The sequence below is a fragment of the Trachymyrmex cornetzi genome, unplaced genomic scaffold (assembly GCF_001594075.2).
Source record: "Trachymyrmex cornetzi isolate Tcor2-1 unplaced genomic scaffold, Tcor1.1 scaffold67, whole genome shotgun sequence".
NCBI lineage: Eukaryota > Metazoa > Arthropoda > Insecta > Hymenoptera > Formicidae > Trachymyrmex > Trachymyrmex cornetzi.
The window spans coordinates 3,203,958-3,231,190 of record NW_017299992.1 but is presented as its reverse complement, the minus strand read 5'-3'; the positions used below and the strand labels follow the sequence as shown (position 1 = coordinate 3,231,190).

The 27,233-nt window shown below is 32.1% G+C and overlaps 4 protein-coding genes across 7 annotated transcripts in view; 2 read left to right on the top strand and 2 right to left on the bottom strand.

The window, feature by feature from the left end:
- dpy (fibrillin-like protein dumpy) overlaps positions 1 to 6,399 on the top strand; it is a 78,977-nt gene extending 72,578 nt beyond the window's left edge. The window contains 12 exon segments of the mRNA XM_018517061.1: positions 79 to 291; positions 373 to 555; positions 1,126 to 1,713; positions 1,823 to 2,770; positions 2,888 to 3,256; positions 3,340 to 3,795; positions 3,882 to 4,070; positions 4,289 to 4,527; positions 4,614 to 4,884; positions 4,993 to 5,231; positions 5,330 to 5,516; positions 5,735 to 6,399. Coding sequence (XP_018372563.1) covers positions 79 to 291; positions 373 to 555; positions 1,126 to 1,713; positions 1,823 to 2,770; positions 2,888 to 3,256; positions 3,340 to 3,795; positions 3,882 to 4,070; positions 4,289 to 4,527; positions 4,614 to 4,884; positions 4,993 to 5,231; positions 5,330 to 5,516; positions 5,735 to 5,973 — 4,121 coding nt within the window. The 3' untranslated portion in view covers positions 5,974 to 6,399.
- Positions 6,400 to 6,706: 307 nt separating this feature from the next.
- Positions 6,707 to 10,682, bottom strand: RtcB (RtcB RNA ligase). Of its 2 annotated transcripts, none has more exons than XM_018517014.1 (11): positions 10,250 to 10,682; positions 9,525 to 9,624; positions 9,191 to 9,386; positions 8,936 to 9,066; positions 8,706 to 8,832; positions 8,519 to 8,625; positions 7,962 to 8,121; positions 7,684 to 7,859; positions 7,448 to 7,582; positions 7,172 to 7,336; positions 6,707 to 7,023 (listed from the first exon to the last, which is right to left on the bottom strand). In XM_018517014.1, exons 2-11 carry the CDS (start codon positions 9,618 to 9,620, stop codon positions 6,796 to 6,798), a joined length of 1,521 nt encoding a protein of 506 aa, XP_018372516.1. In that variant the 5' UTR covers positions 9,621 to 9,624; positions 10,250 to 10,682; the 3' UTR covers positions 6,707 to 6,795. The 2 variants fall into 2 exon arrangements, with proteins under 2 accessions (XP_018372516.1, XP_018372515.1); XM_018517013.1 differs by having other exon boundaries at positions 6,708 to 7,023; positions 10,261 to 10,682.
- A 105-nt stretch (positions 10,683 to 10,787) lies between these two features.
- Positions 10,788 to 19,749, top strand: Cep290 (Centrosomal protein 290kDa). The gene is made up of 23 exons (XM_018517284.1): positions 10,788 to 11,042; positions 11,230 to 11,314; positions 11,483 to 11,529; positions 11,606 to 11,680; positions 11,754 to 11,889; positions 11,972 to 12,108; positions 12,199 to 12,437; positions 12,514 to 12,646; positions 12,966 to 13,156; positions 13,238 to 13,379; positions 13,510 to 13,747; positions 13,984 to 14,149; positions 14,270 to 15,607; positions 15,690 to 15,987; positions 16,270 to 17,354; positions 17,465 to 17,663; positions 17,785 to 18,005; positions 18,097 to 18,244; positions 18,302 to 18,697; positions 18,775 to 18,941; positions 19,026 to 19,230; positions 19,310 to 19,567; positions 19,662 to 19,749. Exons 1-23 carry the CDS (start codon positions 10,863 to 10,865, stop codon positions 19,734 to 19,736), a joined length of 6,159 nt encoding a protein of 2,052 aa, XP_018372786.1. The 5' UTR covers positions 10,788 to 10,862; the 3' UTR covers positions 19,737 to 19,749.
- Positions 19,750 to 23,794: 4,045 nt separating this feature from the next.
- Eh (Eclosion hormone) lies at positions 23,795 to 26,531 on the bottom strand. 3 transcript variants are annotated; one of them, XM_018517054.1, is made up of 3 exons: positions 26,481 to 26,531; positions 24,117 to 24,212; positions 23,795 to 24,018 (listed from the first exon to the last, which is right to left on the bottom strand). In XM_018517054.1, exons 2-3 carry the CDS (start codon positions 24,208 to 24,210, stop codon positions 23,852 to 23,854), a joined length of 261 nt encoding a protein of 86 aa, XP_018372556.1. In that variant the 5' UTR covers positions 24,211 to 24,212; positions 26,481 to 26,531; the 3' UTR covers positions 23,795 to 23,851. The 3 variants fall into 3 exon arrangements, with proteins under 3 accessions (XP_018372556.1, XP_018372555.1, XP_018372554.1); XM_018517053.1 differs by having other exon boundaries at positions 26,487 to 26,531; XM_018517052.1 differs by lacking the exon at positions 26,481 to 26,531 and adding an exon at positions 25,978 to 26,041.
- Between the last annotated feature and the right edge of the window lie 702 nt (positions 26,532 to 27,233).

The window sequence follows — 27,233 nt, the reverse complement described above, 5'->3', positions numbered from 1 at the left end:
ATATATATATATAAAATACATATATATATATATATATATATATATATAATAAATACATTGATATAATTTCTGTTGCAGTTCCAGTTGTTCCATTGCCAGGACCTCGACCAGAATGTTACACAAACAGCGAATGTGCGCGCGACAAGCAATGCATAAATTCGCTCTGTGTAAATCCGTGTGTTGCTGGTGATCCATGCAGCAAAAGTTCTCTATGCCATGTTGACAATCATAATCCGATTTGCAAATGCCCGATTGGCTATATCGGCGATCCTAAAACCAAGTGCATACCACGTAAGCATTATTATGAATAAAGAGTATATTTTGAAGAAATTGTAACAATTTTATCTCATATTACGATGTTTTCGACTGCAGCGGAGATCACGCCTGAATGCGTATCAAACAGCGAGTGCGCAGGAAATTATGCATGTGTCAACGGCATGTGCATTAATCCCTGCAACTGTGGACCCAATGCCAAATGTAACGTTATAAATCATTATCCTTCTTGTGTATGTCCTCCAGGCTATTCTGGAAATCCTCAATTAGGATGTTTTAAACGTAAGTAGCATTTATTCTATTCTCTTTATACAGCGAATGAAATTTATGTCTTAATTATAATAGTTTCAAATCGGACCGATGAGAATAAATCTAATTAAGTAAGAAATCTTATTATCGGTCAAAGCGGACCTTAGCGCTTAAATATTTCGATACGAATTTATATATCTAATTTGGTAAACCGCGCACCAAAATCTTTTTTAATCTTGAAACGCAGGTATGAATAGAACTAGAGTAGTAATATTATATTAATGACAAGTAATTTAATAATATAATTAATGCTAATAAGCATTTTGTAAGAATATTAATAATTTAATGTTAATAAAAATCTTAAAAACTGCAAATAATTTATTATTATGGCAATAAATTATTTGCAATTTTTAAAATTACTATATGTTAATATGTTTATAATATGTTTACAGCTAGTATATGAATTATTATAATTGCGACTACATCTTATTATTAATGGCGCGACTTAATCGTCTTACTAATAGGACACCATTCCAGATCACAAGAATTACAAAAAGATCTCATAATTTTTAATGTATTTCTAATTGCGATTGTTTATTTCAGTTGATTGTGAATCTGACAGCGAGTGCGACTATGCAGCTACCTGCTATAATGGTCAATGCGTGAATCCTTGCATCTTGGACAACAAATGCGCTATCAACGCAGAATGCTACGGCAAGAATCATCGATCGGCTTGTCGTTGCGGTCCGGGTTATTACGGCAATCCGCAGACTCATTGTGAAAGAGTTGAGTGTAATACCGACCACGATTGTCCCCACAATCTGGCTTGCAACGACGGTCGCTGTATAAACCCATGCGCCGAGAATTCACTTTGCGCGCAGAATGCGGTTTGTTACGTCCAAGATCATATTGCATCCTGCCGTTGCCCCGAAAACATTCCGATGGGAAATCCATTTTCTTATTGCGAGCGGCATACCGCAGTGGAAATAGAGGAGCCTGAATGCAAAGTCGACATCGATTGTTTAGACAAGTTGGTATGCATTCGGGAGAAATGCATCGATCCTTGCCCGGTCATCAAACCATGTCTCGAAAACGCTCGTTGTGATGTTCTCGATACGGTACCCGTAAGGACCATGATTTGCACCTGTCCTGAAGGTTGGATCACCGATGTCGACGGTGTTTGCAGGCCAAGTAAGCAAAGCTAAATATTATTTGAATCGATCAATTAAAAAACAATATATATTGTTTGAAAATAATTGATTATTCATAAATTTAATGTTTTTTTATTTTAATGTTATAGTACAATTGACGGTCATTGGAACGTGTACGACGAACGACGATTGCAGTGATCATGAGACGTGTATTAACAGGCAATGTCGCAACCCCTGCAACTGCGGTACTAATGCGGCTTGCTACGTAAAGAATCATAAACCAATCTGCTCGTGCGAGCAGGACTATCAGGGCAATCCCGAGATCGCCTGTCATTCCGTCGAGTGCCAGCACGACAGTCAGTGCACGCTCGATAAGACCTGCAAAAATAATAACTGCGTAAATCCATGCCTGGTCACAGATCTGTGCGGTACCAACGCCGAGTGCTTCCCGAACAATCACGTAGCCGACTGCCGCTGCCGTAAGGGCTATCATGGTAATCCCTTGGATCGCTGCCGCGTGATCGGCTGCTACAGTAACGGTGACTGTCCAGGCGATCACTCGTGCATCAACATGCAATGTATCGATCCTTGCATCCATGACAATCCCTGCTCGCCTCGCGCGGAATGTAGAGTCCTGAATCATTTACCGATATGCCGCTGCCCATCAGGCTTCACCGGAAATCCGTACATCAATTGCCAACCAGAAGTCAGACCTGAGTGCAAGGAGGACAGTGACTGTCCGGATTCACTCGCTTGTTTGAGCAACAAATGCCAGATTCCATGCCCAATCATACAACCATGCACTGAGCCGTCTGAGTGTCGGGTTCTACCGACACATCCGATACGCACCATGGTATGCGTATGCCCTAGCGGATACGTCAGCAGCGGCAGTGGTACTTGTCGGGCTACCAAACCGATTCTCAAAATCGAATGTACCAAGGATGATGATTGTCCTTCGGAACGTTCCTGCGTAAACGCAATTTGTAAGGATCCCTGCGCGTGCGGGCCTAACGCGGTTTGCAATGTCATCAATCATAAGCCGATATGCTCGTGCACGTTAGGATATGACGGAAATCCGGATATTCTTTGTACAAGAGGTACTTTTTTGTTTAGACAAAGCCATTATAACTTTTTCTCGGTTAAGGGGAACACGTTAATAAAAAGTTATATTTTCTAATGATATATTGATTTTTATGTTGTATTTTGATATTTAGTTGCAGGATGCAGAACGGACAGCGATTGCAGCGGTTCACACGTGTGTGTCCAACGCAATTGTATACCAGCGTGCTCGCCATCCTTGGCCTCCTGCGGCAAGAACGCCGTATGTCACGGCATCCATCATAAGGCTATCTGCGAGTGTCCACCAGGTTTTGGTGGCAATCCGCGGGTCTCCTGCGTCCTGTTAGGATGCAGGACTAATTCCGATTGTCCTACCAATAAGGCTTGCATTAACAATCGCTGTGAAAATCCCTGTGTACAGAATCCATGCACTGGCAATATGGACTGCAATGTTTATAATCACGTTGTGGAATGTGCGTGTCCACCTGGCTACATCGGCGATATTAAGTCAGGCTGTACTAAGGGTAAAAAAAAGATCTATTTCAGTTTTGCTGAAATTAATATATGTACACATTCAGTTTTAATTTTTCGCTGGATCTTCTTGTAGTTAAGGAAAAGTGCAAAGCAGACAATGAGTGTCCTTCCCAAACTGCATGCTTCAACGGACAGTGCATTAATCCATGCACTAAGATCGCACCGTGCGGTATTAACGCCGAATGCAAAGTTCTGGATACCAGCCCAATCAGGACCATGATATGCGAATGTCTCCCAGGATACCGTGGAAACGCGATTATCCGCTGTGATCAAATTCCAGCGGAAATCTGCCCAATCGGGAAAGGACAGATTCGCGATGAATACGGCAATTGTGTCTGTCCGCCTGGATTCGGTAAGGACGCAAACGACGTCTGCATACCTTGTCGCAAACAGTCTAATATGGTGATAAACGAAGAAGACTACTGCGTGTGCGATTTAGAAAAGGGCTTCAGCATAGATGAATACGGTCGTTGTGTTTGTCCGACGCAATATGGATACGAAATAGATACCAAAGGATATTGTAGACAAAGTGAGCTGGTCATTGAATTTCTTATATTGATCAAAAGGTGTTTTACAACTCCTCGTTTCACTAATCTTCATCGCGGTTAATTTCAGTTGGTGTAATCGAATGCAGACATAATGACGACTGCGCCGACGACAGATATTGCGATAAAGTCACTCATACTTGCCAAGATCCTTGCAAGAAACAACAGTGTGGCGTGCACGCGCTTTGTAACGCTACCAGACATCAAGCTATCTGTATCTGCGTTAATGGCTATTTGGGCAATCCATACACTCAATGCTGTACGTTGAAAATTTGTAAAAATAAATGTGTGGTCTCGATAATTTACAATAATTTAGAAGATTTTATATATATAAGCTTTTAGAACATACGTTAGACTTTTAAAACGTACCATTTTTTTTCCGTGAATTATATCTTTTATAAATAATAATAAGCTAATCGGTATGGAGTAACTTTCGTCTAAAAAATTCTTTTAATGCTTATGTTTCCTATCTTTCAGACGATAGAAAGGATGGTCGAACAGATTTCCCTAGACCGGAAATGGATGTAAGTTGCCTATCAGATGGAGTACAAGTCGTAATCCATTTGCAAGATCAAGACTTCGATGGAGTCTTGTACGTTAAAGGTCGTAGCAAAGATGAACAATGCAGACGAGTTGTCTCGATACCGGCCGAAACTGATCATAAAACCGAAACGTTCAAAGTTGCATTTGGCAATTGTGGACTCATACATGTGAATGTTAGTTGAATAATATTGTGTATCATAACTGCATCAATGACTTGTTGCATCGAAAGATATTTACATTATCTTGATTCACTTTTTAGGGTCAAGCTAGCTTTGTGCTCGTTATACAGAAACATCCGAAATTGATGACTTACAAAGCACAAGCTTATCATATTAAATGTATATATCAAACTGGAGAACAAAATGTTACCCTCGGTTTTAACGTCTCCATGTTGACGACTGCTGGAACAATCGCTAACACTGGTCCACCGCCTATATGCGTAATGAAAATAGTTGCACAGAATGGAAATGAAATTAACTCTGCCGAAATCGGAGATAATCTAATGCTTCAAGTGGAAGTTCAACCTTCAAGTAAGTACCGTATTTTATTTTTAATAACGTTTCGTGTGTAATTTCAATTATTTAAACACCAGTTTAATCTTATTATAAAATGTGAGAATAAATAATAATATATTGCAGCTATTTATGGTGGATTTGCGCGAAATTGCGTCGCTAAAACGATGGAAGATAATTTAGAGAACGAGTACATCGTAACGGATGAAAATGGCTGTGCGACAGATCCCACGATATTCGGAGAATGGGAGCAAAATCCTGATACTCAATCGCTAATGGCTAGTTTTAATGCGTTCAAGTTCCCTAGTAGTGACAATATAAGATTTCAGTGCAATATACGCGTGTGCTTCGGACGCTGTCAACCTGTGAGTGTTCGAAACTTGTAATCATTATATATATATATATTTCAACATTAGCAGAAATGCCAGCTTCGATAATAAAAAAATATTTCTTCTATCATCAGGTAAACTGTCGCGGTTATAATGCCTTTGGCCGTCGTCGTAGAGACGTTGATTCCGAGATTAACGATACATCTCTAAGTGTATCCGATGGATATGAAGGTCAACTTCGTGAAGAGATAACTATTCAATCGAACTTAATATTCACTCTGGAAAGGAGAGAGGAGAGGTATACAGCAGATCCAGCTGAAGGTAAGACATAACACGTGTAAAAAAATAATGTAAAATGGTGGCTTGAAATATGGCAAGTGTCTTGAAATAATTTACCGTCACTCTTTTAAAAAAATCACAGTCGTCTAAAAATTAATTCATAAATTACCTGATATGGCTAGATCAAAGCCACCACCTTTTATAGTGATTCTTATGCATATTGAAATAAAAGAAGTAATCATTTTTATGATACCTTTCAGCTCCTTCAGCACAAAGAGTGGAAGATATCTGTGTTTCTATGGTCGGCTTTATCATAGCGTTAATAATTACGGCACTTTTGGCATTGGTTGCCGTAGCTATTGCTGTGTCATGCTGGCTTATGGCGTATCGACGTCAGCCAAAGACTGCTGGACCACTGCCACACCCACCAGAGTTCCCAAATCCCTTGTTCACTACTGAATCTGTAGCTGAACCTTCTCCTGACTATCACCTATCATAAGTTCGTTAGAATAATATTTTATAAATAACGTACATTTTTTATAATTCTCGTGGAATGCATTTCAGACCATTCGTCCTATTGGTCGGTTTTGTATTTCGGTGTACAACTCCTCCAGTGACTATCACTTCGTCTCTTTGTACTCTCTTTTCAAGGGTTCAAACAATAAGTCACTGTTATACATTACGAGTCATGATATATACATACTATTTATGGTGATGGGTTCGCTTCCATTATCTACTTGCGAGTAAAAACACGGGACTATCTTTTCTTCGTGTATCTTTCCTGTATTATTTTCTCTAGTCAGTGGAGGATTTGTTAAATATAATGCTGCGAATTTTTAATTCCTGTGTAAAGTCAACGAATTAGTCTAATATAGCTTTCTTATTACGAAAATAGGTAATTGTACATTTTCTCTAATAAATCGCTAACGAAATATTTTTAAAAATTTTGTTATTTCTTATTCTTTTTTTTTCCTTACCCTATTATGTATAGTTCATGATATATAACATACGTAATTATAAATAACATAATTTTGATTTATTTTAGTAACTACATTAATACATATATGTATAAATATCTCATAATATCATTAGATACAATGAACTTGTACATTAAGCATTATTTTATTATTGAATAAGAAAACTAATGTAATATTAATATATTAGTATAATTTTTATACCGTGAAGTGGATTTAATATAATTTATAAAAATGCAAAATTATATAAATAATTTTACACACAATTTAAACTTTATTCGTTGATATCTTAATTCTAATTTGCTTTACGCTATCATAAAAACAGTCAAAATTTTTTTTTATGGAAATTATCCTTTAATAACTGCGATTGGCCGCAATTTGATGCATTTCTTGGAAATTCCAGCTGCGTGACAAGTATTAACAACGTCCGTTACATTTTTATAGGATTCCGGTGCTTCTTCCATGACCAATTTTGGTGAAGCAACTCGAATAGATATACCTAATTGTTCTAATTTTTCCAGAACTTGCATATAATCCAAATTTCTACGTGACTTTGCTCTTGAAAGAGCACGGCCCTGTACATACATATATTTTTTGTATATAGGGATAGTTTTCATATTTTTCTTCATGTAATATAAATATATTATTTGTATGAAGTTATTTGTAAAATTAAAGTTACATTGATATAAATTATATATATAAATTAATAAATTCTACACTTACGGCACCATGACATGTCGAGCCAAATGTTTCTTTCATACCCTGTTCTGTCCCAGTCAAAACATAACTGCATGTACCCATTGTACCACCGATTAAAACTGGTTGACCTGTTAACTGATAGTCTACAGGAATCAAAGGATGGTGCGGTGGAAAGGCTCTTGTTGATCCCTTCAAGTAAAATACATTTACATAAATTTGATAAGAATTATGTTATATTTACATCAATATAAAAATTAAGCTATCATTCACAGTTGTAATATATGTCTCATAAACACTTACCTTTCTATGAACTAAAAGTGTCTTTTGTTTTCCTTCAACTATATGTTCTTCTATTTTGGCAATATTATGAGACACATCATAAATAACATGCATATCTAAATCGTCGGGAGACGAGTTGAATTGTTTTGCAAATGCCTATTAAAAAATATATACATTATGTACTATTTTGTATTTCTATTAATTAGTATTTATATACATGTATTTCTTTACGATATACATGTATTTCTTTGAGGTACCTGTCGGCTAAGGAATGTCATAGAACTTCTATTAACCCAAGCAAAATTAGCAGCAGCCGCCATTGCTTTCAAATAATCTTGACCTTCTTGAGACTTAATATGAGCACATGCAAGTTGCCTGTCATTGGTTTCAATATTGTCACGTTTCATAGCTTTTTCCATTTGTACAAGTGCATCTGAAATGTTACTTTGTTGTATAGAACAATTTTTAATAGTTTCTAAATATATCTACGTATATAAAGAGAAAGAGAAACAAAATTACACGTATAATTTATAACCTGTAGCAACTTGATGACCAAATCCTCTGCTTCCCGAATGAATCATAACACAAATTTGTCCTTTTTCTTCAATACCCATTTTACATGCAGCCCATTTATCATATATTTCATCTACTACTTGAATTTCTGCATAATGGTTTCCAGCTCCTAATGTACCTAACTAATATAAAATTATTTGTAATAAATATTAAGGATGCAATCGAATATCAGGAAATTATCCGGTACTTTTTTAATTTCCGACCGGATAACCGGATCATTAGTACCCGATAATATATCCGGCTGAAATTTTATATTAAAAATTTGCGTCAATGATGTAGAATTCTATTCTTTTCAGCTGAACTGTTTGTACAATTTATGGTTTTGCATAATTATGGTAGTTTGTCGATAATCCAAACACAAGATTGTCACCGGATTTTTAAATTCTTTAAATTTTGACTTCAGATTTGTAATCAGCGACCTCAAAATCTCCCATATTAAAATTCAATAAAATATATTTACTAGAAAAAATTGTGCAAATATTAAAAAATAGGATTTTATAGATATCTATTATGTCATACTTGAGGAAGTCCGCGTTTCTTAGCTCTCATTGATACTTTTGATGGATCAGCGTTAAGCATTCTTCCATATTCTTCACAATGTTCTTTATCTTCAGCCCAAATGTAACCTAAGTTTTATATGAGTATACTTTTATTATTTAGTATTTTTATTTCATCAATACTTTTGTTTCATATTTTTTTCCCTTACCTTCCCTCAAAGACCAATCCATTCCCATTTCTAACGCTTCCTCTAAATCCCGTGCATTCATTGGTATAATTCCTTTAGATCCAACACCAACTGGAATGTGATCAAACATACTTTGTGCAAGTTGTTCCTAGAAAAAAAATTTTATATTATATAAAGCAGATATATACATTATTACTATTTTATAATGCATAAAATTATAAAAACAATTATTAAGTAGAAAATAGTGTTACTTTTACTGGTAAGACGTCCCTCTCGAATAAATTTGTTCGTAATAAACGAACACCACAATTAATATCAAAACCTACACCACCAGGTGATACAATTGACTTTGGATCATCCATATCAAATGCCGCCATATTACCTAAATGCAATATACTCATTCATTATTTTATTTCGTTCATTTGATATAGTCAATTATTATAGACTATTTTAAATTCATGTGTTAGAAAAAAATATAAGAAAATGGAAGATGATATATATTTTACCAATAGCAAAGCCATATCCAGAGTGTACATCTGGTAATCCAACAGACCTCCATACAATACCAGGTAAAGCGGCTACATTAGCTATCTGTTTCATACCAGGAAGAAAGCCTCCAACTGCACCTGGTCGACATGCATTGCGCAATTCATCAAACATTAATCGCTCCAATGTGTTATTTACATAAAATACTCCTTCAACCTTTAATCATAGTTTGTTTATGTAATAAGATAAAAACATGAAATATTAAAAACATCATGAAAGTGTTATATACATATGTTTCTTAATGTCTATCTTATTCTTACATTTTACATACATGTATAGTAGAAAAAAAATTACCTTCATGTTAGGTTGAAAGCCTTTCTTGATTCTCCAACAACATTCATTTATTTTCTCCAAATATTTAAGCTCCTCTTGATATTGCCTTACAACCATTTTTCTAAAAAAATAAGAAAATAAAATTGCATATAATGTAAAGTATGTAGCAATAAATTTAAAATTAAGAGTTACACAGCAATACTTACACAGTTAAAATACAGATATAAAAGATATAAAATGTATGATCGTGTTTTCAGTCAAATCTTATATTTAAGACTTCCTTAAATTTATTTTTAGGTGCTCTATGATTATTTTATTGGTTACAGAACATCTAAAGATGAACTTAAGGAAGCCTTAAGTATAAAACTATGAATAATGGGTAATAGTTACATATAAAAACTAAAAAATAGCAATATTACATATAAAAAAAGACGTTTTTTTAAAGATTATGTATGATGTAATTGTGCTTTTAAAAAACAAAGAGTATCTTACAGAGAAGATGTGTTCCATTTTATGCCACAATGTGTGCATAATGTTTCATTTTATACTTCCTTAATATTCAGTGAATAACAAGGATAAAATAAAACATTTAATTGTGTAAAATAGGAAGCCTTAAATATATGGCCTGATTATGAATATGGGAAATTGATTAACGTGTTCTGATCATGATGTAAAAGGATCTTACATCTTGATTCTGAGTCACTGTATATTAACATCTCTCTGTGTGCATGTGGAACAATACTTACACAGTACTTACACAATTATGTAAACAATTCTGATATGCAATCCAACACACCAATCTTTTCAAGTCTTCTGATGGATCTTCTGTTATTACAACTCCTTGTTATTTTTTTCTTTTTTTCTTTGCTCAGTGTCGCCGGCTGGCGACAATAAGTGTCTTCAACCTATCCTTTAGGTTATATGACACACAAAACAACTCCTTGTTATTACAACTTGTTATTACAACTCCAAACTGTGATTAGAGATTCTAGGATAATTCACCCTGTATATTATCGTCTGCAAGTACACATCAGAGAGAAATCCTGAGAGAGGACATGACGGCTCAAAACCAAATATCGATTTATCATCTGCAGCCTTGAAAAGTGGACGTATGTACCCTCAGAAAAGTGGACCTTGCTATGTAGTTTACATCCACTTTTTCAGAGGGCAGTAGTACGCGGCAGCATTTTATGGTTGCAGGTTTGGACCGTTATGTCCTCTCTCAGATTTTTCTCTGCTTTCACTATGGTAATGTTTGTAAACTGTTTACTGTAGCATGTCAAATCGAAGGAGGATGTCCGAAAGATAGTATGCAGATGAGGGTTGCATGATTTATTGCTTGATTGCTATCGCGAAAAAATGGTTCGCACCGACTGGGATCGGTTATTATCCGTAAATGCTTCGTCTTTGACAGACGAAGAAATCGAGGATCTTTTTCCGGCTGTGGTCCGATGTGACGTGGACGAGATCGCTGACATACATGGTTTGCGGACGCTTGTGAGACTGTCACAAGAAATGTTGACTTATAAAGATAATCAAGTACGGAAATTATTTCTTATTACGTATTCACGTTAAATGATTGATATACTAGTATCTACTATATCGTTATAAATATGCTTTATGTATGATGATACTTAATATTTATTTTCATTCAAAAAAAGCTTGCTTACAGAAATAAATTTTTCTCGTTAATATTTTAAGTATAAAATAATTCTATTAATATTAGGTCGAGGCTTTGCTTCTTGAATGTGGCGAATTAAAAGAAATGATAGCTTCATTACGTCCAGAGACTGCCAAACGAAAGATCAAAGGTAACATTATCACAACTTTGTATATATATGTATATATTTTTGTAAATATTTAAAATAAGATTCCAAAAATTTTAAAATAATTTTTATTGATGAAATTAAGTTATTTTTATTGATAATATATATATTTTCTATTTTCAAGTATTATTTACATGATAATTATCTTGACAGATCGTGGTATGACTGCAGCAAAACAAGAAAATGATAGTTTTATTAGAGTAAGTTTTTTTAATTACAGTATATCATTAAGTGTTATGTTTTATATTTTGTACAATAGTCTAATTTTGTATATAGGATACGGATTTAAAGAGACATTCAGATGCACAAGGCAAAAGTGAAAAAGTTAAGACACTTATGGCTGAATTAGAGGTAAGTGTATATAACAAAGTGTATACAGTAATAATAATAATACATTTTCTTTGTATCGTTTTTTATTTTTTAGAATTTGGATAAAGAGAATGAGAGTCTTAAGGAACAGCTAACAACATTGAAAGATGAGATGGAAGATGCAACAGAAAAAATGAACGAAGTGACTGAAGAACTTCGTTTGGCACAAATAAAAACTGTGGAATATAAAGGTTTTTATATATGAATAATATACCTATATTTTTTATGAATTTGATGTTTTGATAAGGGTATAAATGTGCCATATCATTACAGAAAAGATATTGAAGTTGGAGCAAGAAAATGCAGCTTTAGTTATTCAAATTGAAGAATTAACAGCACAACAAGTAGATAGAGACAAATTGCTGGATGAATTTGGTATAGCCATTGATGCTAGAATATCTGAATGGAAGGTATTAAATAAATTTGGTATAATGTTTATAAAAGAATTTGGAATGTTTTTAGAGAATATGTACATTAATTTATATGATTTATGTTATAAGGGTGTATTAGATGAGAAAGATATGGAAATAACACGTTTGAAGGAAAGCTTATCACATTCTTTAATGCAGTCGATAACATCAGTAAAAGAAGAAAATAAAACACAGATTGTTCAGCTAAATGATGAAATAGTTCGTAGGGACGCGATTATAGCTGAATTGCAAACTAAACTTTCTGAAGCAGTCGTTGAAATAAATGAGAGTGCTGCACTTATAGAAAAATTAAAAGGAGAAACACATGGGTATGTAGTCTTTTCTATTTGTCCTATTTGTAATATGTTTCTAATTGTTTTTGAAAATTATTAATTTATTTTACAGGCCTGTAAAAAGTGATAAACGGAAAGAACAAAAAAATTTGTTGAAAAAAATACAAATTGCAAATGAAAAGATTTCTAACTTGGAAAATGCATTGTCACAAGCACAGGATGATGCCACGTCACAGAGTAGTAAAGTCAGACATTTATATTTGCATATTTAATTTATAAAAAGACTATAAAGAATTATTGCCATTATTTATTTTTTTGAGCTATAAATCTCTTGTTTAAGAGTTAATTTTTTTCTGAAAAAGTTGGAAATATGAAAATTTTTTAAATTATAGTTTTTGTAATTTTTTAATATTAAATATTTCATAATTATTTGAGAAAAAAGTAATTAAAAAATAACCATATATTAATAAGTATATAATAAAAATGGCAATAATTTTATTAAATACTGTACATACTTATTTGCTGAATAATATGTTAAATGATAAATTTTTATTTTTTATGTAGTTATGCGAAGTATTATCTACATTAAAAAAATATGAAAATGGAAATCAGGCTTTAGCTAAAGCATTAAACGAAATTAAAGAATTAAAAATTAAAATCGATCATAAGAATGAACATATTGAAGATTTAGCCAATGTTATTAATAAATTGGAGATGTTAAATTCATATCAAGAAATGGAGATCTTAACTCTTAGGTAAATTTTTCTAGAGTATCAATTTATATTCCTTATACCTAAAGGAAATAAGTATAACACTATTTTTCTATATCATAACAGAGAAAAATTAGGAATTCCAGAGGATGAATCAATATCGATTAAAAGTGTTGTAGCGAAACGTAAAGAGGAATCAAAGAAAATGGAAGAGCTTATTCAGCAAAATAAAAGCCTTGTAGAGGAAAATTTAGAATTAAAATCAGATGTAAGATTATTTATGAAAAAATTAATTTATAGAACTTGTGTATAAAATATACGTATGTCTTTTCTGTTTAAGATAATTTATAATGATATGTACTAGAAGAGTTTCTGTTACAAATTTTTACTTTTTGTAGATAAGAATGTTAAAATATAAATTAAGTAAGTCTGAGAAATTAGATATTTCAAACAATTTAGGTGATTCTAGTAATCAGTTTTTACATTCGACCAAATTAGTGGAATCAGAAAATATGCAAATATTTTCCAAAATAGATGTTTCTGAAGTTAATCAGAATATTCAGATACTTATAGAAGAAAATGAGGCACTTAGAACGGGCATGCATGAGATTATGGACAGTATACGCAATCAAGATGGTGAATTTTCGCTAACTTTAACGGTACTTTAGTATTGCACACATTTCCATTTCTGACACTGTATTTTCTTCTGCTTAGTTTTTTATTTTTTATTTAATATGAAATATAAATAAAATCTGCTAAACCTATTTCATTTTTCTATTTGGTTTGAGTAGATACAGAACATTGCTATTCTTGTATTTTTTTAATAGTGCCCTAAAGAAGAAGCTAATATCTCACTGCATTTCTCGTTTTAGGTAAGAGTGAAGTGGAAATACAATCCAGTACATTGGAACGATTATTAGAAGCTTTAGACGTTAGGCATTTAGCTGGTTGGTACCATCCAGCTATGAGATTGCAAGAACATCTTAATGTTGTACAGGGTAGTAATACTGAATTAAGATCACAACTTAAAACCCTGAGGTATTTTTCGAATTTGTTGTCAAAGTAGTACTACTATATTTTCTATTATAAACAATGATATAATTGATATATTCTATTATCTTTATTATAATTTATAGTATTATCATGTGTAATTTACAGAAAAGAATTGCAAAGGAAGGATAATATTTTGCAAGATTTAGCAGTAAATAAAGATATAGATTTCGAAAAATTGTACGAGAAACATGGCGAAGATGAAGTGATAACAATGTATCTTGCAGAAATGAAAGCTTTACAAATGGCATATAAAAATGAAACAGAGGAATGGGGGAAGCAGAAAGATTTACTAGTTCAAGAAAATAATGAGTTGACAGATGAGATAGATGGTTTTAAAAAGCAATTAGAAATTTATAAAAAAAATTGGCAGATTATTGAAGATGGAGATGACGAAACTCAGAAAGCATTTGCAGCAAAAACGAGAGAATACGCGGATACTACTAACGAAATAATAGTAATGAACAGGAAAAATGCTAGTCTTCAACAATTGCTTAACAAGGAAACTAACAGATTATATGAATATCAAAAAGAAATAATTAAAAAAGAGAGTGATTTTAATAAAACGCTTACTGAGGCAAATAAGTACAGTAAAACATTGCTATCAGAAATTTCACTTTTGCAGAGTAATTTATATAATTCTGTGAGTGTAATAGTGCATAACGAATTGAAAGAAAAATATGAGGAATTGAATATACGTCACCATGCTTTGTTAGAAACTGTTATGGTATCTCCTAATTCTAACGAAATATCATCTTTGAAAACAGAAATAGAGGCAATAAGACAGGAGAAAAGGCAATTAATGGAGGATTCACGGAAAACAGATTACGAGAGTGATAATAGTTTACAACAAAGATTGAAAGAGATAGAAACCAAGGAATTAATTGAAAGGCAGCGAGCTGATCAAATGGCTAGATTACTTGAAATATCACAAACGCAATTAACAAAGTACGAAGATAATGTTAAACAACTTTCTATTTCTAATTCTGAATTGCAAGAGAGATTGATTGAAGTACACAAGACATTGTCCAAAAAGATGACGCTGCAAGAAACGATACAAACAGATGATAACCGTATACAGGAATTGCAAAATGAAAAGAAGCAACTTTTTATAGAGAATAAAGGTCTAAAAAAAATGCTACATATTTCTGAAGAAGAAGCTCGTTTACAATATTCACTGAATTCGCTACAAACACTGGAATTAGATAGTCTTAGACATCAAATATTAGATTTGCAAGCAATTAGTGAAGATAAAGCCACTATCTCAAGACTTGATTTTGAGCTTACGAGTAAGAAGATATCAGAAATGGAACTGTCTACACAGAAAACACGACTGCAGAATGAGTTATCTTGTGCACAAGAAGAGTTTAATAATTTAAAACAAAAATACGAGGAAATGCGTAGTTATGTACAAGATTATCGGAAACAATGTGATAATCGTTGCAAGTAAAATCAGAAATTACTTTTAAACATTATTTTGTGTATAAAAATATATTATGGTATTACATACATATTATACATGTTACAGGTATTATATAGATATTATATATTTTTTACAATGTCAATATGCAGGATCAACTTCTATAAGTACTTTAGAAAAAGTAATTACATTGGCTGCAAAGTTAAAAATAGACCGTCAAAATATTGATGCAGAACTGCAAAACGCAAAAAAATGTCGTGAAGATATTAAATACGAACAAAAATATCTATCTGCTCGTCTTGAGATTGTAGAACGTCTGAAAGACATGTTAGAGCAACAAATTGGTGCTGGCAGTGTTCAAAACATAATGGAGCATTATGCCGAAACTTCACAACAAACTTTAAGTGTAAGTCTGAAAATCTTTATGAGTTAATGTAAAAAATTTAATAAAATTGTTAAAATAACATTGAGTTTATTACAGCAATAACATATAATATTCTGCATATATTTAAAATATCTTCTAATTTCTAGCTTTTATAATGCATTTAATCAGTTAATGCATTTTAATCATAATACTTAACTCTAGTTAAATTTATGATAATATAATAAATTTTAATATTAATATATAATGTTGCCTGCAGATCAAATTTTTAGGTTTTTTCTCTAAAAAATTTTCTATTTTACTTAGGATTTTAAATACAAAAGAAGAATAACTCATTTAGAGTATGAACTTCAAATTGCTAATAGTAAATTCAACGAATACGAGTCAGTAATAAATAGCATGGAACAGGATATGTTAAATATTCAAAGAGCTTGGTGTCCACAACAGGAACATCAAACTCGAATCACTATACCAAATTTTAAGACAAAATCTATTCAAGTAACGATGGAAACTCAAGTAGTTAGTGTTCAAACAGATCCTTACATTTGCTGCTTAAATAAAAAAGTAGAGGAAACTACTAAGGAAACTGATAAGCAAACCGATAAGGAAACCGTAATTTTTCAAGATATTCAAGAACCTATTAAATCAAGTGAAACTACAGAGAAAACATTCCGAGAAGTGGGAAATAATACAGAAGAAAGTGCCACCTCGGCAATGCTTAACGAGCAGTTTGATCAAGCATTGAAACTTGCATCAGAACGCTCCGCAATGCTTGTCAAGTGTGAAGCACAATTATCCGAGTATAAATCAAAAGTAGATGCTCTGAATAAAGTGATTACGGAAAAAGATTCGCAGTATCAAGCAAAAGTAGATACTTTGAACAAAGCGATTGAGGAAAAAGATTCACACCTTGTTCAAAAACAAAATGTACTTGACGAGTTAATGACTCAACCTCGAGTTGCAAGTACTGATTGTGCTGACAAATTAGCTTTGAAGTCGACGATAAATAGTTTACAGAAATTAATTAATCAAAAAGAAGAAACTATTTTAAGATATCAAAATTTATTAAAAGAAGACAGGGATGAGCATAGTCGGGCAGCAAGTCGTTTACAGGATGAGATTAAGAATTTACATGATCATATATTAGCTATGCAAGGTAAAATCCGAAAAAGTGAAGATTCGGTCGTAACTATAAAAAATGTTTTTGAAAAACCATCGACATTTGATGAAACTACAGTAAGAAGCAGTGCTGTACAAGAAGAGGAAATTGCAAGGCTGCATGAGAAAGTATCCACTTTTGAAGCAGAATTAAATATTAGCAAAGAACTGAGTGAGCGTTGGCATCGATTAGCAGAAGAAAGACTGAAACATATGGATCGTATGAGAGAAAGGTTTGTTTGATAACAATGTAAAATATTGTTTTTTTTAATTTGATAAAATTTATAATAAACTCACATGAGAACTAGCTATGAATGACACAAAAATAACTTATGTTTTATAGATTAGAGCAACAACATAAAAATGAATTAGAGAGCTACCGCGGTGAATTAAATAAATGGCAGTCCGAGGCTGATGTACTTAGACAACAATTATCTGAGAATCGCATGTTACTCACAAAAGGAAATATCTCCCTGATGAAAGAGTTACAAGACAAAGATGACAAAATACATGAGTTAACTCTTGCTTGTCAGCAATTACAAGTAATTTTTCAGATTTATTAACTACGTTTTGTTAATTTACTGTGAAATTATATTTCAGTCTATTAAATTTATTTAATAGATTTATCTATTGCGTTATTCAATTTATTTATCTATTGCGTAGAATGAAGTTGAACTAATAGAATCTGCAAATCGATCTCATCAAGTAATGGTTCATACTCGAGGCGATATGAAGATACACGAATCCACGCACAATAGTCAGCGCGATCAAATACAACAACAAAATCAAATGGATGTTTTACGTCGACAGCATCAATCTTTAATGGAAAAAGAGAAAATGTATAAGAACGAAATAGCTGATTTGAAGCAGCAACTTAGTCGCAGGTAAATCTTTGTACCAATTTTTAAGCACATATTTTTATTTATTTTTTTCATGTTATTTTTATATGTTAAGAATATTTTATAATTATTTCAGATACATGGCAATAAAAGCTCAGGAGAAGAAGACATCGCAACGTGAAATGCAGCTTGAGCGTAAAGTAATAACTTTGGAAGAAGAGTTGCATAAAACAAAAACTCAATTAGATCGTGAATATTTGGCACAAGAAGCTAAAAGGGCTAAGGTATATTATTAAATACTGCGATTTTATGTTAGAGTACTTAATACATTCCTCTTTTAGACCGCAGAAGAACTTTTATTGTGGGAGAAACAGAAAAAATGGCAGCAAACAGCAGAAAAATTAAAGGAAAAGCTTAAAGAAAAGACTGATGAATATGAAAAATTGCTTGCAAATTATGAAAAGCTGCGATCTGTTGTTTCGTGTATGGAACGAGAAAAATGGCATTTAAGAAGTAAGCTCAAAGTTGAAAGCGATACTGTATCTGGTACTTCAGGAAGACCCATTTCAAATATTCAGTATAACACAGTGGAAGAACAACTGGAGAAAGAATGTCGAATATTAAGAGAACGTGTTAAGGAATTGACTGATCGCCTAGAAAAAGAAAGCAATGAACATTTGATGTTAGAAATAGCGGAATTAAAACGGCATAATACAGCTTTGGAGGCAGTTTCTCAGGTTAGCATACTCGTTATGTTTTATTTTTACTATGAATGCATAATTTTCATCAGGTTTTATTCGATGCTATTTTATAGGGTAATACAAATGTAATTAGTCAGCTTGAAAAGCTAGAAATGACTAAAGATGTTCTCGAAAAAATGAATCTTAAATTAGAAAGTGAAAACTTTGAGTTACGACTTGAGTTAGAAAGAGCGAATTCGGATACTCCGAGATTGCGAGAAAAAGTCGAACATTTAGAAAAGTATGTTCATATTGTATATTTTTATATGCCGTGAAATTAGATTGAGATAAAACAGTTAATATTATTATATTGTTATTATTATAGATACATTCAATTGTTAAAAGCAGAAAAATCTTCTGATTCCACTCCTAGATCGTCAGAAAAAGAACTGCCAGAATCAAACAACAAAAAATCTATCTTTGAAATGGAAAAAACAATATTCACATTGAAGCGAATTATCGAGAAACTCCAGGCAGAAAATAAAAGATTAAAATTTAATTCCAAAAAAACTCATCTTCTAGTTAATAAAGTAAATTGTACAATCCCTTCTTTGATATTGTACATTATCTTTCTTTTTTGTATATTATTATATATGTTATTAAATATAGGGGAAAACAAATATTATTGAAGGAAACACCCTATTCCAAAGACAATATGAAGAATCTCAGAAGCGTGTGATAAGTTTGGAGGCAGATTTACGATTAGCTGAACAAAGAGTAGCTATGTTAGAAAATGCTCATAAGGAAGATGACAATGGAGATTTCCGAATCTTAAAGCAACAATTAATTCACAAATCTGAACTTTTAAATAAAGTGAAACAATTGTTGACAAGGGCTGCTATAAATGAAAAGACTCTGCGGCAGCGTGTAAGAATTTAAATAGTTATTTCATTATTTAAACGATAAAGTAATTCGAAAAATCATTCACATTTTAATCTTGTTATTGTTATACTTTTGTTAGGTGCAACAGCTAGAATCGAAGCAAACCTTATCAGTAATACCAGAATGTTACGTGACTCCACCTACACCGCAATAATGAATATTTTGGAAATAAGCTATTTGCAATTTAAATAAGCTGGATTTGCAATGAAAAAAAAAACACTTTTATTGAGATATAAGTACATATATTTTTATTTATATTCTTTCAATTAAACATGTTTGTGAAGCCTTATCTTCATTTTCATATAATTATGTTTTTTTTTATAATTAGTAATTTCATGTCGCACATATGATAATTACATCAATTTTTGTACGTGCAGGTGCACGATGTTCATCACAAATATTGGTACAATATGGTGTTCAAGAAATATACTATTATCTCTTTTACTTGTTCTCTTGAAATAATCAATAATAAATTTTTTTTATCGATACCTTTACTTACTCTCCGTACTTTTTATACATATAACAAAAAGTAAATTATTATAAAATTGTTACAACTATTAAATGTAAATTTAGTTTTGTTGACCACAAGATGATTTGAATGACTAGATTGATTATATATATATATATAATTCAAATCATCTTATGGTCAACAAAACTAAATTTACATTTAATAGTTGTAACAATTTTATAATAATTTATTTTTTGTTATACGTATATATATATATATATATATTGTTTTTTCGTTTTTACCTTCAATTTGTTACTTTATGATATTGTCTAATAAATATAATTCAAAATATAAATAATTTAAACATTTAGAATATTTAATACAAGTGATAAAGTAACATATAAAATTTTTTAATTCTCTATTGAACAAATATAAAATGGATTAGTGTAATTAATTTACTTTGATTAGATATTTCTATAAGTATATTCAAAAATATATCAAAATCTTTGATATATTACTAATAACTATTATATGAAATAGCGCGTTATAAATAAAATATGTTCAATATTGAAGATATATGTATATAAACAACTTAGTATAAAATTATTCATTACTTTTATCTATTCTAACGTATATATTAAAATATTTGAATGTATTTCAATTTTAAATAACTACTACCGTGAAGTAAACGCTACATTGGTAAGCTACTACTATAGAGCTATAGAGTCAAGATTTCGAGAATCGAAGCATTTCTTTAGATTTCGTCATTAGTGTGAAATATGTCGCGGTGATCGCAATATCACACTTCGATCGCTCTATGATTTCCATTTGATTGTTATCGTTATATATGCGAAAAGTTATCGTAAATGTTTTCTACAGAGCGTCGAACGATGTCATAACTATTGTGGTGTTTATTATCGCGTAATTACTATATTACTGTTGTGATTTCGGTATATACCAGCGATCCTCTTACGTGCGTACGAAGATCAACGGAAGTTGAAGAGAGAACTTGTGAAATAAAGCGAGATACTTGACAATTGAAGCTGAAGCATCGCCAGGTATGTATGTCTTTGTCTTTATATAACTAATTACGCCAATTGCCTTTTTTATGATAATCTCGACCATTTCCGATTTACCGAAATATCTCAAACTTTTTTACATTAATCATTATGATTCGAAGCGGAATTCGGTCATGTTTTTAATGGATATGATTTGTTTGTTCATGTACGCACATATGTACATAAATTAAAGTATCTTAATTTACCCCGCGAAACAAAAATATTTGAGGCCCGATTGTGCATCAATGGCTGCGTTCAGCAGAACACAACAGTTTTGCAACCGTTTTATGATTCTCTGCTGAGATTGGACTATTTCTTTTGATCTAAAAGCATAACCCAATCAGCGCAAAGAAAACTTCTAACAGTAGCAAAATAAACGTTCTGCTGAACGTAGCCAATGTTATTTCGACTTTAAGCGTGAATTGAATCTCTCACTTTTTTTCTTTAAAGCCGAAAAAGAGTTTCGAGCTTCGTTTAAAGTTAAAGTAAAGGAGCATTTATATACTGATACCGTAACTGTATGCCGTAAGAAATTGGCTAATCACAATTGAATATGAAATCACGATTGAAAAATAATCGACTATGATTGGTTAATTTCACACGGCTTACAACCCTATTGTAGGTTGGTGCAATCGGGCGTAAATATGCGTAAATACTACCATCGTTTGCAGTCTCGAGCATTTTCGATACTTCGAATGTCGCTTCCTTCTTGTGGTACGTTCAGGGAGACACTATTTAGCGCTATTCTATCATTCTATCTTCATTGTTTATTAAAACGTAAAACAAGGCTAAAATGACACAAATAGCGCTAATAGCGTCTCTCCGAACGCACCTTTGGTTGATTTCAAATTGCGGTTCGCGTCGTTCACGACAAGTCGCGCCACTGGTGCCTCGCGGGAAACGTGACGTAAAGATGGCGGAGTTCTGTTCAAATCATCTTGTGTGATCCTGTATTTTCCGCGATCGTTACCCAAAAGAGGATCGTTTCCGTCTAAAAGAAATCTCGCGCGCGAAGAGTTATCACCAATGTTAAACTTTCGAATGTTTCTCGAAATGAATTAAACACTATCGCATAATCGCTCTGCTGTCGCCTCGATTTCGGCTTCGACGATTCGCTTCTACAATACTCTGCACATCTAGAGTAGATCGAGATTCTCATATGTTTCATGCCGTCAGCTGTTGTTTGTTCACCGAAATAGTGTAACGAAAGCGTAATCATACGTGATTATCACTCAGGTATGCTATTCTAACTACATACGTTGATATTTCTTGCGTTCTTGTTACAGTTGTATCAAAGATAATGTTCTTGAATCGCAGTATAAAAGAATTTTTAATTAATATTGAATAAGCTCGCTGTGCAAAAGGTAAATCTATGCTTCTATGAGTATAAACTATAAATCATATAATTCCTTGTATTATGACATCAATGCGATATCAATTCGTACATAATTTTTGTACTTATTTTTTTATATTTCTGTCAAGTTTATTAAATAATAGCGTGCAATTATCTCATGATAATTTTAATTAATATAATTTACATTAAATTATGCCCAACACAACATGGTTCTACAAATATCCGAAGGATGTCCCGGGTATGTATTACAGAGAATTATTTGGAATGAATTCCGATCAGAATTATTCAATTATTATGTTTTATTATAGAGAAAATGGAATAATTTCGATTGAAATCTATTTCACATAATTCCATAATATGTGCCTTACGTCCTGAAGACATTCTCAGAACTTCTCAGAGAACTATACTGTGTGGAATTTGACTAAATATGAGCCTATGAACGTATGCTATTTTAACATTATCGATGATCGTTAAGTTTTCTAATTATCACTCATGATTTCATCATTTAATTTTCCGCACAACTTTCCAAGCAAAATTGACAACCAATTTTTTAAATTTAAATAACAATATATTTTTAAGATATTAAATCATGTAGCGATGTTCTTTACGTATTAAACCTGATGTTTGAAGCAAAATATATTTATATCTAATATAAATATCTTTATTTAATATCCAGATTTCGTTGAACGCATTTTACTTGGCAAAATACATGCTGTATATAAATATATATATATATATATTAATAAAAATATCTCGCTTATAGAGCTCAATATATCAATTTTTAGATTAACTTATGTTTCTAAATAATAGTAATAAAATATACAAGACTATTGTGTATTATAACGTAATTTTTCAAACTTTATAAAAAATTTTTCGAGTAAATGTTTTTATTGTAAATGATCACACACATTCAATTTACTTTATAATACTATTGTTTAAAAATGAGAAAAACAAATATGTTACAATAGTAAAAGATTTATGAAATTAAAAGCTTAAAATTTTAACAGTATTCAATATATTTCATGATTAATGGATTAAATATTTAAAATTAGTTAAATATTTATAGAAACATCGATTTTCTATTGTCAATTTTAGTAGTTTGCAATGTTGAAAAATCTAGTTTTAAAAAATATTTTGTTATTTTAAAATATTAATATTTTTATACTTTCGAATTATATTTGATCACATACAGTAGCGTGCCTTTACAACTTTTGTGATGAAGATTGTAAATCTGCACACGTATTATCGGTTATGATATACCTATTCTAGCGTATGCTAAAAATAATATAAGTTAAAATAATTTACGTCAAAATTCACATTTCTACGGTATACAATTTGCGCAGCTTAATATTATAACACGAAGATAAAAATATTGGAGAAAGCCGAGGAATTCCTATCGATTCCGAGGATTAATAATCATTCTCTGCTACTTGAAGAAAAGGACGAATGGAGTACTCGTCCTCGCAATCTGGAATGAGCTTTCCCTTATACTTCATGCAGAAGTCCGCGCACTTCTGTCCCATGAAATACACGCCGAACATCTTTCTGCATTGCGCGCAGTTTCGTATGCAAACACCTGTACAAAGCCAGTTTGTACAGACTAAACTGATATATATGATATTTCGGCAACGAATTTTATGTCGTGACGTAATCGTAACATTGACATTTACTTACCAATATTTCTTTCAGCATTAGTAGATACCGTAAAGCAGAGAATGGCGAAAACCATGATAAGCAGTACCATTATTCGGTTTGATAAGCTTGGCATGACTGCAATAAATGTAAGCGTTATCTCTTCAACTGTGAAAGGATTAACAATTGAACATTGAATATACATTTAGTTGCAATTATTAATGTATTGGCAATAAAAGCAAGTACAATTTTCGGTAAATAATCGATTAAGGCTTCTGACAGAGAAACTAATCTGTGACACATTATTATTTTGTGGAAATTAATACGAAAATATTCAATATTAACTCTTACTGTACTAATATGGGTAACTAGTGACCGGGCGATTCCTGTTCGTGCAAGTTTCTTTAAGTCTTTCGGTAATTATAAATTATACTACATTTATTATTTTCCAAAATAAAGAGTCAATATTTATTCTAGGAAGTTGAAAATATGTTGGTGAATTTTTAGAGATATTTTGAAGAATTGAAAAAACGAAGAGATTCTAGTGACCCTTGATAGTATGAATGAGGCACAAAATTGTACATAGTACGGTAAGAGTTAATATGGAAATAGTAAATCTAATCTGCATGTTATCTTCCAATTGTTGTTAATATTAAAAATTTTTTTGATAATAATATGGCATGTCTCACAGCTAAAGAGATAAGTTTCCAAGATTTATTTAATTTAGATAAACACATTTTTACATCCTGTAGAAATATCGTTCTATTTTAAATTTTCATTAGATTATGTAAAATCGTTGCTCATATGAATATGAAAACGTGTATAGATATAAAAATATGTCAGTGTTACATAGAGTCAATTAATAGAAGAGAAAGTAACTGTCTGAATAGAAATGTCTTACAACGTTTATACGATGGGATATTAAAACTATATTATAAATAAGCTCTTCGAGTTGTCTATCAGCTAAATTAACAATCTATGATCTAAGATCTGATAATTAATAATCTATGATTGAAGGATTTAAGATCTGATAATTAATAATCTACGATTGAAAGATCTTTAGTTAATGATTTAAGCCATGTATTACTGCTACGGATTCCGTATATAGTGTTTGCCGTTTTCGGGAGATATGATAAAACAAATACAATATATATGTATATATTAAATGCTAATCTATTACTTTCTCTCTCTCTCTCTCTCTCTTACTAATACTTGACGATTATCTCTTCTTCTTTGCCTTATAGGGAAATAATAAAGTATCTATCTTATCTCCATTCATTCTTTTTGAAATGCTGTAATTTGATTAAGGCTTCTAAAGATCAAAGGAAAAATAACTCATCGATCGAGGAACGAGGCTTCGGCAAAAGGCGGAAGAACGAGGGTAGAAGTTGGGGAATTTTCTATTCGTTATTGCCCATTTGCATTTACTTTACTAGGAAAAATATTCCGAAGAGTGTACCCAAAGATGCGAAGAACATTCTCTTCACACCATTCATACGCCGTTTTGCATTTCCAGTTTGCAATTAGTGTTCGCTCGGAAGGAAGGACAGAGAGGGAGATGACCGTAGTCGAACTCGATAAACTTTCAGGGATAACTCGGGTGTTAATGATCTCTCTCTCTCTCTCTCTCTCTCTCTCTCTCTCTCTCTCTCTCTCTCTCTCGGTCTTTTTTTTTGCTGATAAAAAAAATTCATTAAGCACGTTAATATTACACGCGATGCGCGATATGCTTTACTAGAAACCGTGAAGCTCTCGTGAGGCCACGTGTCGTCGGCATGCGAAAATCCTGGTGCGTTGATCAGGCAATGTTATGGCGCAATTATTCCTTTAATCACACGGAAACAATATGCAGACGTGCTGTCTGCTGCGATACGTCGTCCTGACGCCACCGAAGGTTCCTCACCAGTTTTTTCTTCATGCCTCGTGCCTCGTGAGAGCAGCATGTCGTCGCTACTTTTTAATATATACGGTCATTTATAACCGGAATCTCTTCATCGCGCTTCCGCGTTCGCCTTAACGGCTACATTGTGAACGCATAAACATAATAAATATGGATGGAAGGTATCTTGGCTTTCCGTGATGTCGTCAGCCTCCCTCTCTCTTGATATCTCTCTCTCTCTCTCTCTCTCTCTCTGTCTGCCTCCCCCTCTTTCTTACCAGGAAGCACTTGAGGATTCAAGACCAAGGATCGCGTGGACAGCGTTTGATATCGACGTTAACGTACGTTACACGAACAATAATATTGACTGATTGGACCAACCAATTGACCGACGATGCGGTGGATCTTTTTAGTATGTGAAAAACAGATTGATGGATTTTGGCAAAAAGCGTTTTCTTATCACCCGTGCAAAAAAGAAGAGATAAATTTTTAATAATAAACGATACTTAAGAATATGATTTTCAAACCTTTACCTGATCGGTACGGCAGCTTGAGAAGGTGAAGCTGTTGGAATCGTTGCGGATATATAAAACCAACGAATGACACTGAATGGTCTTCGCCGGTCTTATATATCCGCAAACGCCGGATTCAACCCTCGCGCTAGGGAAACCCCCGCTGCTTATCTTCCTTTAATTTAATCTCTTTAATTTCCTGCACTCAACTGTAATGTCTTATGCGTTTTTATGGAAGAAACGCATGTTTCTATATGTTACTATTAACTTTTGCATTTAAAAATACTGTTAAATGTAATATATTTTGTGCTGGTTTACATATATACATTTTTATTTATAGCTTATATGATCTATCGTGATTCTAATATAAAATTTTGTGACATATGCTATAGAATTTCTTTAGGAGGTATCATATGTATTGTAAACTAATTTGCTTATTTTATCTTTTTAAATTATTTTTTACATTAATTTTTTCATTGTAGTTTTATTTGAATAAATACTGTATACTTTTACATTTTTTTAGGTATACTTATAATATTATTGCATTTTTATATTATTTTACTTATTTTTATATTTTTAATTTATTTAAATTAATGAAAACACAAATTAAAAGCGTTATTACAGAATGTATTACTTATTTTTCATAATGCATCACAATAATATATAATATTATAGGTAATAGTAAATTAGATACTGCCATATAACAATTATAGTTTAATTATAATAACACTGTTATAATTAATTGTTTATTCTATTTAACGACAAACA

Excerpts from the sequence above, each read along its gene's own strand:
- Eh (XM_018517052.1), bottom strand. The coding sequence starts at position 26,017 with ATGCTGCTCTCACGAGGCACGAGGCATGAAGAAAAAACTG. Across the intron at positions 24,213-25,977 it reads GAGGCATGAAGAAAAAACTG|TCATGCCAAGCTTATCAAAC; the intron begins GTGAGGAACCTT and ends CATTTATTGCAG. Across the intron at positions 24,019-24,116 it reads TAATGCTGAAAGAAATATTG|GTGTTTGCATACGAAACTGC; the intron begins GTAAGTAAATGT and ends GGCTTTGTACAG.
- Cep290 (XM_018517284.1), top strand. The coding sequence starts at position 10,863 with ATGGTTCGCACCGACTGGGATCGGTTATTATCCGTAAATGCTTCGTCT. Across the intron at positions 17,664-17,784 it reads TTGCTTGTCAGCAATTACAA|AATGAAGTTGAACTAATAGA; the intron begins GTAATTTTTCAG and ends TCTATTGCGTAG. Across the intron at positions 19,231-19,309 it reads CTCATCTTCTAGTTAATAAA|GGGAAAACAAATATTATTGA; the intron begins GTAAATTGTACA and ends TATTAAATATAG.
- RtcB (XM_018517014.1), bottom strand. The coding sequence starts at position 9,620 with ATGGTTGTAAGGCAATATCAAGAGGAGCTTAAATATTTGGAGAAAATA. Across the intron at positions 7,337-7,447 it reads CACTTTTAGTTCATAGAAAG|GGATCAACAAGAGCCTTTCC; the intron begins GTAAGTGTTTAT and ends TTTTACTTGAAG. Across the intron at positions 7,024-7,171 it reads GCTCGACATGTCATGGTGCC|GGCCGTGCTCTTTCAAGAGC; the intron begins GTAAGTGTAGAA and ends ATGTATGTACAG.